The sequence below is a fragment of the Cyclopterus lumpus genome, chromosome 4 (genome assembly GCF_009769545.1).
Source record: "Cyclopterus lumpus isolate fCycLum1 chromosome 4, fCycLum1.pri, whole genome shotgun sequence".
NCBI lineage: Eukaryota > Metazoa > Chordata > Actinopteri > Perciformes > Cyclopteridae > Cyclopterus > Cyclopterus lumpus.
The window spans coordinates 14015503-14028767 of record NC_046969.1 but is presented as its reverse complement, the minus strand read 5'-3'; the positions used below and the strand labels follow the sequence as shown (position 1 = coordinate 14028767).

At 43.3% G+C, this 13265-nt stretch overlaps 1 protein-coding gene across 4 annotated transcripts in view; it reads right to left on the bottom strand.

Moving 5' to 3' along the window:
* LOC117730105 (cAMP-specific 3',5'-cyclic phosphodiesterase 4C-like) overlaps window positions 1-13265 on the bottom strand; it is an 81971-nt gene that overhangs the window by 22294 nt on the left and 46412 nt on the right. The window contains exon 1 of one of the 4 annotated variants that reach the window (XM_034531632.1): window positions 10745-11277. The exons of the other annotated variants lie outside the window; for them this stretch is intronic. Within the exon in view, the coding sequence (XP_034387523.1) occupies window positions 10745-10878 (134 nt within the window). The 5' untranslated portion in view covers window positions 10879-11277. Of the gene's footprint in view, window positions 1-10744; window positions 11278-13265 lie in introns of those variants that run through there. 4 annotated transcript variants of the gene reach the window in all.

The window sequence follows — 13265 nt, the reverse complement described above, 5'->3', positions numbered from 1 at the left end:
GGAGTTGGGAGGTCGGAGGTTGGCCAGAGCTGGCAGGGATTCGTTGTTTGGTCAAAAAAGTTGTTTTCTGTCTTGGGTGTTTGAACTTTGGCGCTAAAGAACAGACAGTCTGCCTATGAACAAACGTTTCATTCATTTGAGCAGACTGGTCCTTTAAATATGAATGTGACTGGGGTAGCGCTCAAGTGGTTAAATGTTTTGGAGTGCTGGGCGCCTGAAAGGTTGATTCACTCCTCCGGACGGGTATTGATCGTGGAGTCTATGTGCAGTGATTAGCTCTGACCGTCCAGCCGGGGAGAAATCCATACAGTGGCTGATCAGCATTAACATGATTATAAACTGGTTTGTACACACACACACACACACACACACACACACACACACACACACACACACACACACACACACACACACACACACACACACACACAGTGTGTGATTATAGCCCCAGCAGTAGAAATCTAGATTTGGCTCCGGAATCGACCTGAAAATCAAACAACCTTACATCACATTGGTGTGCAACTGGACAGGCTGGTTCAGGGCACGAAGACACACACACAGACACACAGACACACAGACACACAGACACACACACGCACACACACACACACACACGCACACACACACACACACACACACACAAACTTGTCTGTCTTTGCCCAGCAACAGGCCATGCCGAGTGTTCCTCTCATCATGTTCATACTGCACTAATTGGTGTATTTCAGTATCCAGCGATTGAGGCAGGAGTGTGCCACTTCCTCCACTAATTAGCTGAGGGGCAAACCAGTAGCAGTCAATCACATTGCTGGTCAGCGGGGCACGACAAGATTGAGACAACGGGGCAGTGAGTTTTCTCTCAGTCTTTCTGTGCCTTTTCAGTCTTCATTATTTGTAGGTGCTGACGCCATGCAAATCTAATTTATTATTATCATTAACAATAGTAATATAAGTACAATTGTTATTGAATTGAATGAAAGAAAATTTAAATTAATAAAATGGTGTACATATTATTAGGGATGCACCGATACAATTTACTGGAATGGCATCAGCCCTCACACTTGCCTTATAAAGCGGCTCAGGTATCGTCCTTGACCTTATAGACACATATTAAATACAGTTTCTTTCTGAATGCTATTAAAAATGTTATTTAAAATAGCAATCCCTGCCTCATGTTGCTTTGAAATCACCCCAATGAGTTCCAGTGAGGCATACATATCCGCACTGGTATCGGCTCAGTAATTGGTCAAACATCCATTCCTATATTTTAGATTTATCATTAATCATGCAAACAACATATTTATTCTTTTAAGCATGAATAATCTCAGAGTTTTATAAATACACACAACGTTAGATAATATCAGATGTGGTATTCATAGCAACAATACTTGCAATAGAAATTAAATTAGTCAAATCTCGTCAACAGACATAGTGCAAGAACCAGAGGTTCAACAGGACCTGAGTCAATGTTCATGTATCATGGAGCATAAACTGATGACAGCATCTTTGAGCATTCACATACAGACACGCCATCTGGTCATATCACTGCAGGCTTTCTGTAATCTCTATAAAAAATAAAATGTGGAGTCTCCTCCAACACCCAGGCTTTTCCCTACCTGGCATGCTGACTTCAATGTTGTTGTTCACCTGTGACAGACGCCGCCGAAGCAGACTACATGTGGATACCTTATTTCCTCATTCATTTGGATTACGTAAAAGTACCACTCTATTGTCTAATCCTGCGACAAATTAATGGAACAGAGCTGTCCCTGAGTTGACCATCATTCAGTCCACTATTCTACCAGTGATATTCTACACAAGAACACACACAGACACACAAACACAGTCACACTTGTCTGCTGATGTCAGTTGTGGTTTCATGACTGTCACTGCCATGTCCATCGACCAGCTCTCAGGCCTGCAGTTATTCCTGACCCAATGCTCGGCTCGCTGCACTTGGGTTTTTCCACCAAATAAGAATCTTTCACACAAGGGGTGCAATGAAACACGCAAAAAAAACGACACAAGTCGGAAACCAGCTGGCAGAGCTTGTGGACGCAGTGGGATCGCTGTTGAGGCATGTTTGTTGTAGGAAAGCCGAGGAGTGACTCAAAGGAGTCCGAGCAGAGGCGTCCTGAGGTTAAGTGGGTTGAGGCGTCAGCAGTGAATTGCGTGAACAATTTGGGATCAAGTCCAGTAAACAGCCACTGGCACGTCAATATTTCCTTTCAGCCCTCACCCAGGGTCAAAAATTCCTTTCACAAACGTTCAAGACTAGTGACTGTATGTATCCTTTAAGTATTCCAAATGTGGGGTGATGAATCTTTCTGGAAAGATGTACAGTATATATAGCAAAGATCTGGGGATCTCTGCTGTTTAACCCAAAATCCATTTATTTTTCCTGGAGCGGAAACTGGAGGGATGTATGACATCATCATGACATCATTTGCGACAGCTGTAGGGAACACTACAGCACGTCTGTGAAATGGCAAGGATCCTGGACTAGAGACTGAATGAATATAAACAGACGATAACAGCTGTATGTGAACATCAGACCATAACCAGTCACAGCATCGAAGAGGAGTCAGTGGATGGGGAGGTCATTTACATCTGAGACGTGACGCCATCTTTGAACAGACACAAGTTACGGTCTCCTCCTCATATACAACCACCTTTTAACATGTGATCTAAAGGTCCAATACTTAGTTTCATACGTTTGATGGAAATTTAGCGAGTTGTGAGATGCGGTTGAAAGCTCCAGTAAAAGTGGACATGTAGTTGAGATTTGTTCCGCAAACTATGTAATAATTATTTTGGCAGGTAAATAACTTTACAGGCTTTGGCAGGTGAGCAGCAAAGTTGTCTTCAGACATCAAATCAACTAACTCACTGACAATGAGCTGCCCTAGATAACATGATCTTCTACTGTGTTTATAATCTCATTGATTTCAAATGAAACAAAAAAATGTTTTTTCCTGCATTCCTACTCAATCAAAGAGGAGAAACGCCAGCGACTCGTGCAGTATGAATAACAACTTTATTATTATTATTTAAACTACAAGTATTCCTGGAGTTTCCACCTCTTCAGACTGCAGAAACCGTTCTGCATGCACTTTGAAGTGCAGTAGGTGAAGTTGTGTGTTTCTACAGTAGCATACTCTATTAGTCAGCCTCTTCTCAACAATCATCTCCAAGTGCTTTGGGAAACCACTTAAAATGTAGGAGATTATAACCCATTGTATTGCATAAACACTCGTTATGGAAGAATATGTATTGTTCTTGAGATTTGGTCACCCTGCTGAATCTGTGAAATTCAATGTGGGGAGACACAACCGCCCTGATCAAACCCATCAGATCCATATCAGCAAGATACAGGATACAATAGGCAAGAGATGCCTGTGACCAGTATATTAAAAAAAGACGGTGCTGGAGTCTGTCAGGTGAGATCATTCTAACCAGCTGCAGGGGCAAAATGAGACCACTGGTACAGTCAGCTGGTACTCATAACTGTCTCAGACTCACAGGGCTAATGTGACTCTTCGTTTACATTATGTTGCAACATGCTGGCAGCTTGCTGTGACATTTGACCTCATGTAGAGTGAGCTGTGCGTCACGTCGCAGTGTGCTGACATGATCTGAGGCCCTGAGGGCTGGGCAACCTGCTGTGACACCACCAAAGGTCACATCTCATTTCAGGCTGTATGCAGACAGCAGTACCTGCATGGAGGCGACATGAGTTAAACTGATATTTGGCTCAAATGTTGTCCTTGAATGAAATATCAGATATCAGCCAATCACTGGTGTCCTGATCTGATGATGGTTTCTACATTGGAGGTTTCCGTTTGTCCGGAACCATTAAAACAGTTTAAATGAACTTAATTGCTTATAAAATGATGTTAAATTCATTCTTCAGGTAACAGCAGAGATGTGCCCCAGCATTTCTTTTGCCAATAGTTGTAGGGAGTCAAGTGTTATTCTGCTTTTTAAAAGCTGCTAGCTCTAAACTAATCTCATCAGTGAGATTTAGAGTTTTTGTGGTTTCAGGCTGTGAGTTTCCATGTATATATAAGTCTATAATAATGAGCAAAATGCAGTACACAGGAACAAAAGTACAAAGTAACAGACCGCAGTTGACAGCTACAACTGAAGATGTGTCATCAAAACTATAGCAGTACACTGCTTTTTCCTACTGGTCACTTCCTGCAGCTGCACCGAAGTAACAGCCTGTCAGTTAAGACACATTATTAAACTTTTATTATGAAGCAGCTGCAGAAAAAAATCTTTGTTTAGGTTAGTTAAGCTTTGACTAAAAATCCCCAGTTGGACATTTTTACATTAGATTTGTAAGTAGCTCAGTTTCACTCAAATTGCGGAGATAAAGAGCTGCAGGGACTTTCCCCGAGCCTTCCTTTTCCTCCAAGGAAGCTTCACATGAAGAAAAAACTGTGTATTGTACACTGTTTCAGATAAGCTTCCATCCTGACAAAACACATTAAACTTTTTGAGGAAGGAACGAATTTGAAGAACTTTGGAATCAGCATAGTTCAAATCCTTGTTGATACAAGTGTGAGAATGAGTGACAGTCTGAGGTACTCAATACAACAATATAAATGTCAACACAAAATATCTGCTATCGAGAGTTTGAATATAATGAATTATCGAAAAATGACCTGCTGACCGTAAAAATACAAATTGCTTGATGTTCTACAACTTCATGAGTACAAACAATTTACTCTGGTTTGCAGAAAACGGGTGTTGTTACTTATTCAAACACTCAGATCTTATAATACTCCACAAATAGTCAAACACAAACGGGTAAGACTCTGAACTGTGAAGTGTGACGTGTTTCGTGTGTCGTTCAACAAGCAGTAAAGAGCACAAGGTGCACATACACAAGACATTTCATCATGACTGTCACCAACATGCAAAGTGCAAAACGCTTCTGGCCTCAGCAACTCAATCCTGTCTACAACCACCTTCAAGAAATATCACATCACAGATCAAATGTATTGTATTAAATTAATCTAGAACTTCAAGCACACTGAAAAACAGCTATTATTGGAATCAAAAACGTAATTCTATCACAGGACGTAGCTGACGATAAACCCATCTGTGCGAAAACAACAGCAACGAACTGGCAATAGACAGATGGCAGGTGACCCTCAAATGGAAAACCATTAAAAAAAAGAATTTGATTTTAATATATATTTCAATAATAATAATAATACATTACTAATAAATAAAATAATGAAAATATTTAAAAAGTATGGGTTATTATCGGGCTTAAAGTGCTGTGCAACTTTGGTGACTAGCAGAATCATTGTTATCATTATTACTACAAGAGGGATGAGTGGTTAGCTCCCATTCTCACTGTATGAGTCAATGCGGAGCCGCACTGGGAAGTAGATTGTGATGAAGAAGCCAGAAGCTGATGGCATTCTTCATCATCTGCATCATCGTTTAGTCTATAGCCAAAAAGAGTCATAATAATAGTATGTACTGCGATCCAAATTCAACATAATCAGGATATCTTTTTGTTATCCGGCTTCTAACCCTAAAACCGCAATCACGCTAAGTGGTCACATGACGGAGGTTATCAACTTCACCAACCATGGGCATCCGAGCGTTTTGAGTGTCGCCCTGAATACAACAATGTAACCAGTCTGGAGGGGGGTCACCCGGGACCAGACTGGCCTCAATGTTTATGACATGTTCAGGCTACTTGATCACTCTGCTCGTCCAACATTGCGGCCACATCTTGGTAGTTCCCTGTAGACGTCACTGTTGTTTTCAGATCAATTAGAATCACGCATATGCTACACATAGATAGGCAGGTTGTGTATCTAATTGTATAATCAGCCCTCTTATGTTTAGACTGGGCCCACTTAGGAAATAAAAAGCCCGCCCACGGATTTATGTCTGCCGCCGGCACTGACTCAAGGATTCACAATCTAGCGATGAGCGTGTTCACGTCAAAGAGGGAATGTTTGCAGTATAGGACCAATCACAAAATGGACATGCCTACTGTCAGCAGAGCAGCGTATTTTACAAGAAGCAAACTATAACATAAATACAAAGAAGTTAAACACATAATCAAGGCTAAAAGCAACACAGTTGCTGCTGCCAAATGCAGGAGGGAAAAACACCAACTGTGTGAATGCAAAAATGAAGAGGCTCATAAAATGACTTCCGCCTCCAGAGTACAGGTAATGAGATACAGTTCAACAATGAGGAGTCCACCATGGGAAGTCAATCGAGGTACATGTTGAATCACTTCCATCCTATTGTGTATTCCGTTAAATGACTGTGTTGCTCATAGGGCTGCAACCAACGATTATTTTAATAATCGATTAATCTGTCGATTATTTGTTTGATTAATCGATGAATTGGATAAAAAAACAAAAAACAAAAAAGCATTAATTTCCAACCCTTTATTCAACAGAACTGTGCCAGAAAATGCACAGGTAACAGGTACCGTAAATTCCGGACTATAGAGCGCACCTATCTATAGGCTGCACCTGCTAATTTTTAAAAGAAAAAAGAAATTGTACATAAAAAAGATGCACTTGTCTATAAACCGCAAGGGGGCGTGGCTTGTCTCCATGGCTTGTCTTCGTAAAAACAGTTATTTCCGCCGTTCACCACGGAATAAATAACCACTAGTTCTGCTTTATACTTGTTGTGGACATCCCATAAACGTCGGAACATCTAACGCCCTGGTGTTTGGGTTCATAACAATACCCGTAGGCTCACACAGCTCTGGGAATTTCACCGACTCCGTCTCGATAACTTCCGCTTCCAGCGCTGCTGGAGCAGCAGCAGCATGCAGGCGGGCAGGAAGGGGAGGGGGCGTGGCTTGTCTCCGTAGAAACAGCCGTCCACCACGGGGGAAATAACCGTTAGTTCTCGCACAACGTTACGGGTCTCTCCGATGGTCTTTGCCCTACCGGCTTCTTTTTTTTGCTCCGCTCCGCGCTCAACTCAACTTTTTTTTAAAATGTTATACTCAAACATCTCCACGTCTTATTGGGTGGCGTAATAATCGCGTGACACAACAAATTAATAATACAATTCGTTGCCAACTATTTTAATAATCGATTTTAATCGATTCGTTGTTGCAGCCCTAGTTGCTTAAATCTATTCTTTGGCGCGTGTGACACTTTTTGCGTTATTCTTCCTGCTGCAATGGACTTATGCGAGGACATGAAGGAGTCAGGGGACATATGAGAGGACATGAAGGAGTCAGGGGACATATAAGAGGACATGAAGGAGTCAGGGGACATATGAGGGGACATATGAGAGGACATGAAGGAGTCAGGGGAAAGGAAGGAGTCAGGGGACATATGAGAGGACATGAAGGAGTCAGGGGACATGTGAGAGGACATAAAGGAGTCAGGGGACATATGAGGGGACATATGAGAGGACATGAAGGAGTCAGGGGACATATGAGAGGACATGAAGGAGTCAGGGGAAAGGAAGGAGTCAGGGGACATATGAGAGGACATGAAGGAGTCAGGGGACATATGAGAGGACATGAAGGAGTCAGGGGACATGAAGGAGTCAGGGGACATATGAGAGGACATGAAGGAGTCAGGGGACTTATGCGAGGACATGAAGGAGTCAGGGGACATATGAGAGGACATGAAGGAGTCAGGGGACTTATGAGAGGACATGAAGGAGTCAGGGGACATATGAGAGGACATGAAGGAGTCAGGGGACATATGAGAGGACATGAAGGAGTCAGGGGACTTATGCGAGGACATGAAGGAGTCAGGGGACTTATGCGAGGACATGAAGGAGTCAGGGGACTTATGAGAGGACATGAAGGAGTCAGGGGACATATGAGAGGACATGAAGGGGTCAGGGGACATATGAGAGGACATGAAGGAGTCAGGGGACATATGAGAGGACATGAAGGGGTCAGGGGACATATGAGAGGACATGAAGGAGTCAGGGGACATGAAGTGGTCAGGGGACATATGGGAGGACATGAAGGGGTCAGGGGACATATGAGAGGACATGAAGGGGTCAGGGGACATATGGGAGGACATGAAGGGGTCAGGGGACATATGAGAGGACATGAAGGAGTCAGGGGACATGAAGTGGTCAGGGGACATATGGGAGGACATGAAGGAGTCAGGGGACATATGAGAGGACATGAAGGGGTCAGGGGACATATGAGAGGACATGAAGGGGTCAGGGGACATGAAGTGGTCAGGGGACATATGGGAGGACATGAAGGAGTCAGGGGACATATGAGAGGACATGAAGGGGTCAGGGGACATATGAGAGGACATGAAGGAGTCAGGGGACATATGAGAGGACATGAAGGGGTCAGGGGACATATGAGAGGACATGAAGGAGTCAGGGGACATGAAGTGGTCAGGGGACATATGGGAGGACATGAAGGGGTCAGGGGACATATGAGAGGACATGAAGGGGTCAGGGGACATATGGGAGGACATGAAGGGGTCAGGGGACATATGAGAGGACATGAAGGAGTCAGGGGACATATGAGAGGACATGAAGGGGTCAGGGGACATATGAGAGGACATGAAGGAGTCAGGGGACATATGAGAGGACATGAAGGGGTCAGGGGACATATGAGAGGACATGAAGGAGTCAGGGGACATATGAGAGGACATGAAGGGGTCAGGGGACATATGAGAGGACATGAAGGAGTCAGGGGACATGAAGTGGTCAGGGGACATATGGGAGGACATGAAGGGGTCAGGGGACATATGAGAGGACATGAAGGGGTCAGGGGACATATGGGAGGACATGAAGGGGTCAGGGGACATATGAGAGGACATGAAGGAGTCAGGGGACATGAAGTGGTCAGGGGACATATGGGAGGACATGAAGGAGTCAGGGGACATATGAGAGGACATGAAGGGGTCAGGGGACATATGAGAGGATATGAAGGGGTCAGGGGACATGAAGTGGTCAGGGGACATATGGGAGGACATGAAGGGGTCAGGGGACATGAAGTGGTCAGGGGACATATGGGAGGACATGAAGGAGTCAGGGGACATATGAGAGGACATGAAGGGGTCAGGGGACATATGAGAGGACATGAAGGGGTCAGGGGACATATGGGAGGACATGAAGGAGGCAGGGGACATATGAGAGGACAATGAAGGAGTCAGGGGATATATTAGAGGACATGAAGGAGTCAGGGGACATATGAGAGGACATGAAGGGGTCAGGGGACACATGAGAGGACAATGAAGGAGTCAGGGGACATATTAGAGGACATGAAGGAGTCAGGGGACATATGAGAGGACATGAAGAGGTCAGGGGATGTGACAGAAACGTAAAGGACAGGGTGAAAACACAAGACGAGTATGGTGATATAACTAAGTTAACTGAGAAAACAGCTAAATCAGACAATAAGTGTGGTGACTGAAACCTCACTGATGCCATTCCATACACAGCAAACTCCTGTCATCATCAACACTCAAATCAGAAGCTAAAGACCTTCACAGACATGAATCTGTGTGTCAAAACTAACTGTAAACCTTCATGTGGAAAAGCAATGACGATAAAAGCAGCACGTTTCTGTATTGGAATTAATGGAAACTACACAGGGAACAGGGTGAATGGGATTTGGATGATTTTAAAGTGCACTCTACTTCAACGCTGCTTTTTGACTGTGTTATTACGCACATGTGGTTGATCCATCAGGCTTATACATACGTCAGACTCTGCGTTCATTAGCAATCTCCCTTTGAAGGCTTTTTATTAGTGGGTTGATGTTTAAAGACACTTTGATCCCCTCCCCGCCCATGACGGCTGATGACGTCATAACTTTTTGAAAAGGCCGGCTGCAAAATTAGTCACATTTTGTTCAGTGACCCTTAACTCAGCAGCCGCTTTCAGGTATACTCTACTACCACGATACTGATTTAGTGTGTGTGTGTGTGCGTGTGTGTGTGAGTGCTGGTTAAACTATAATAGTTCTGGAATGTCATCATATGCTTTAAAAAAATATAAAATATAAATGCTATAATTCTTTTCAGCAAAACTTTTATAATTGATGAAGTAGCATTACAAATGTAAACATATCATATTAACTGATTTGGTTCTGAGAAGTAAAACGTATCTGTCACTTGCAAGTTGCAGACTCTGACCCTTGACCTTCTTACACCTGATTGTAATTTTGACAATAAAGGAAAAGAGAATTAATCTTCTCTCTGATCTCACGACATAAATCAATCTGGATGAAAGACAGCAAAATCACTCAAGCGTTAGTCGTGAAAATGAATTCTACATGCAAATATCAAATAGGTTCTTGTAAACACGAGTGCCACAGACAACGGATGACTGAAAGAATGCATCAGGAGATTAAATATCATCAAATACCATCAAGTACACGGACTTTAAACTCTGAGTAGCACTGACTCCATGTATTGTGAGTCGAGTATGAATGAATGATAAGAATATCATGAAAGGGTACAAATGCAAGGCCACTATAAATTACATGCTGAGTAACACTAAAGCATTATGAATCTTATTACAAATATATTGTTTCTGATGCAGATATCCAGAATAAATACAAGAGTCACTGCAAGAATATTGTAGAAGTCAGACATTTCTTTTGAATAAAAGAAATAACGTTTTAGCGAAGCTTATTGAAGCGTTTGTCAGCAAAAATAATTATGAAACGGTTTTGAAAAAGAATAGACAGCTGTGTGTTTAGAGTTGTGCAACTACAACATCTGGATTAAAACCATATCTGGCCTACCGCCTGCGTTTCTGCACAATGTCGATGGGCCGGTTGACAGCGCGCGGGGACCCGCAGATATTCCCATTCCTCACTTTGAGATAGCGATCCTGGACCGAGGGGGCCAGATACCCACAGTTAGTCGGCAAACTCATGTCTGTGGCTGTTTCTGTCTCCCTTCTGCTTTGTTCTCTCTCTCTCCACTAATCCTCCTCCTCTTCTTCCTCCTCCGGGCGCTCCTCTACTTCTCGACTCTCGTGCGCTCTCTCCTCTCCCTCCACGCCACGCCAGGTTTCCATTGAGACGCAGACAGACGGAGGAAAGCCCTCCTCCGTGTGTTTCCGCGGCATGCCTTCAGTCCAGGAGCAAGTCGAGGGTAAAAAGAAGGAAGGGGAATCAAAGCAGAGTGGGTTTTAAAGAGTCATTTCCTCAGCGCTGCTGTTTCATGCGGTTTGGAGTGCTGGACGCGCAGAGCTTCAGCTGGTGGTTTCAAATCCACATTGAGGAGTTCAGCGCTGAACTCCCTCTCCTCTGGAGACATACACTCCTCCCTCCTTCCCTCCCTCTGTCTCTCTATGGCTCTCTCTGACTACACATGGACCACTGAGGCTTTAAAAAAGACACGAACTAGGAGTGAGTGTGTGTGCGGGATGTGTGTGCGTGAGTGAGAGGGGCGTCTCTGATCGTAGTAGTTGCCTCTTGTGTATGGGGTTGTGTGATTTGTACAGCGTGCTTGTGCGTGTGCTTGTGCGTGTGCGTGTGAGAGAAGGGGGGGGGGGGCGCAGAGAGAGAGAGAGAGAGGGGTGCACATGTGGTAAATGTGTGGTGTATGTGTGCACTTAGAAACAGGGAAACTCTGTGACACACACACACACACACACACACACAAACACACACACATATTTTTAACAGCCTCAACAGAATCAACATATTATATCAATCTTTCACTTTCTAAATTTAAACCATAACAAATTAATCCTTGAACACATGTCAACACTCATACATGGATTATATGAAAACTCATTCATGCATTTCTATTTGTTTTCTACTGTTTTATGGTCTTATGTCTTGAGAACTACATCATAGGTACATTAGTAGCAGCTTCAATTGGAGGATTCACAGGACGACTTGGAGCTCCAACCTGCAGTGTGTTTCAGCACGGGTACGTTTCACCAGTCAGGGAGTGATTGACTTACTGGAACTGATGAGCTGCTGTTGACATTGCTGATAAATATTTGTCTTTTAAGAAACAGGGCAAACGGCAGAGTCGGACGTGCTGGCAGGCCCGTGAACGAGAAGGTGGAGTGCGGGGGGCTTTAAAATGTCAAGCATTCATTTCCTACTCTGCATATTTAACTTAAATGTGCAACATTAAGATGCAAGAAATCACCTTGATTATTCTAAATACAGACCAGCAACTCCGGCATAATTCCATCTCCTGAATTACTCAAAGACTTGACCTACAAACGATGACGCAGAGCGACTTCTATTGCGCTCTCTTGCAGTTTATATTATGAACACAGAGACATTGCAAGTGGGCATTTAGCACATCATCTTAGACCCTGTGCAGCATCTCGTATCATTCCGCAGAACTCTTCAAGCTCTCTGGTCACAGACCTTAACGGCATCAATGACACCTCTTAAACTGATCCTTTTATTGCTTTGAATCCTAATCCGACATCATAAATATAACCATCCTTTTGTTTTAAATCTTAAAGCCCTCACTTTAGACCCTGTAGCCATGAGGCTCTGTCAAAAATGTTAGACATTTAAAACATTTAGTTGACTACTACATAAGTCAGATGTGTTACCTTTCAGCTGTTCTCTCTCGTTCTACACATTAACTCTAAAAATGCATTTACATAATATCTATAACCCTTGTCTACAAACTCACTGACCCAGCAAAATACATGTTTTATTTAATTCCAACACAAAGTTTTGATTTCACCAAATTTAGGCCTTTACCATTTATCAGATCTGAAATGCTATTGCAACTGTTATCTGGCTGATTTGTATAGTAGCAGGGCGATATCCGATGGCACTGGCTGAGGGCTCCGGCTATTTAACTTCCACACTGAGTGAGTTTGAGCACCAGACCCGGGACTTCGCTGATGGCTCAGTTGTTCAGAACTCATGTCTCTGAAATGGCATTAAGCCCCCGCTTCTTCAGAACTGCTTGTTGAATGGTTCCAACGCTTCGGAAAGCATCCCTCCAAACACACATCTAATGTCGGCCAAATAAGTCATTATCCATCTACTTTTTCTTGTTTTTTCCTGTTTATAAATAGTTATACTGTATATTGCCAGATTGTGTATTAAAACCCTGCAAACGGCAGTCAGAGCCGCATGTGCCTGCGTACTCTGACCGACAGAGGGCGTTCTCTATATTAAAACACTAAATGGCAGGAAAAAGGAGATGAACAATGTAGTCTTTACATATTTGTTGAATTCAATTATTATCTTGAACTACTCTGTGTTCTGAATGACAATGCATGACACAAAACACATTTCCCTGTTAACCACAACAGTCTGGTATAATGTA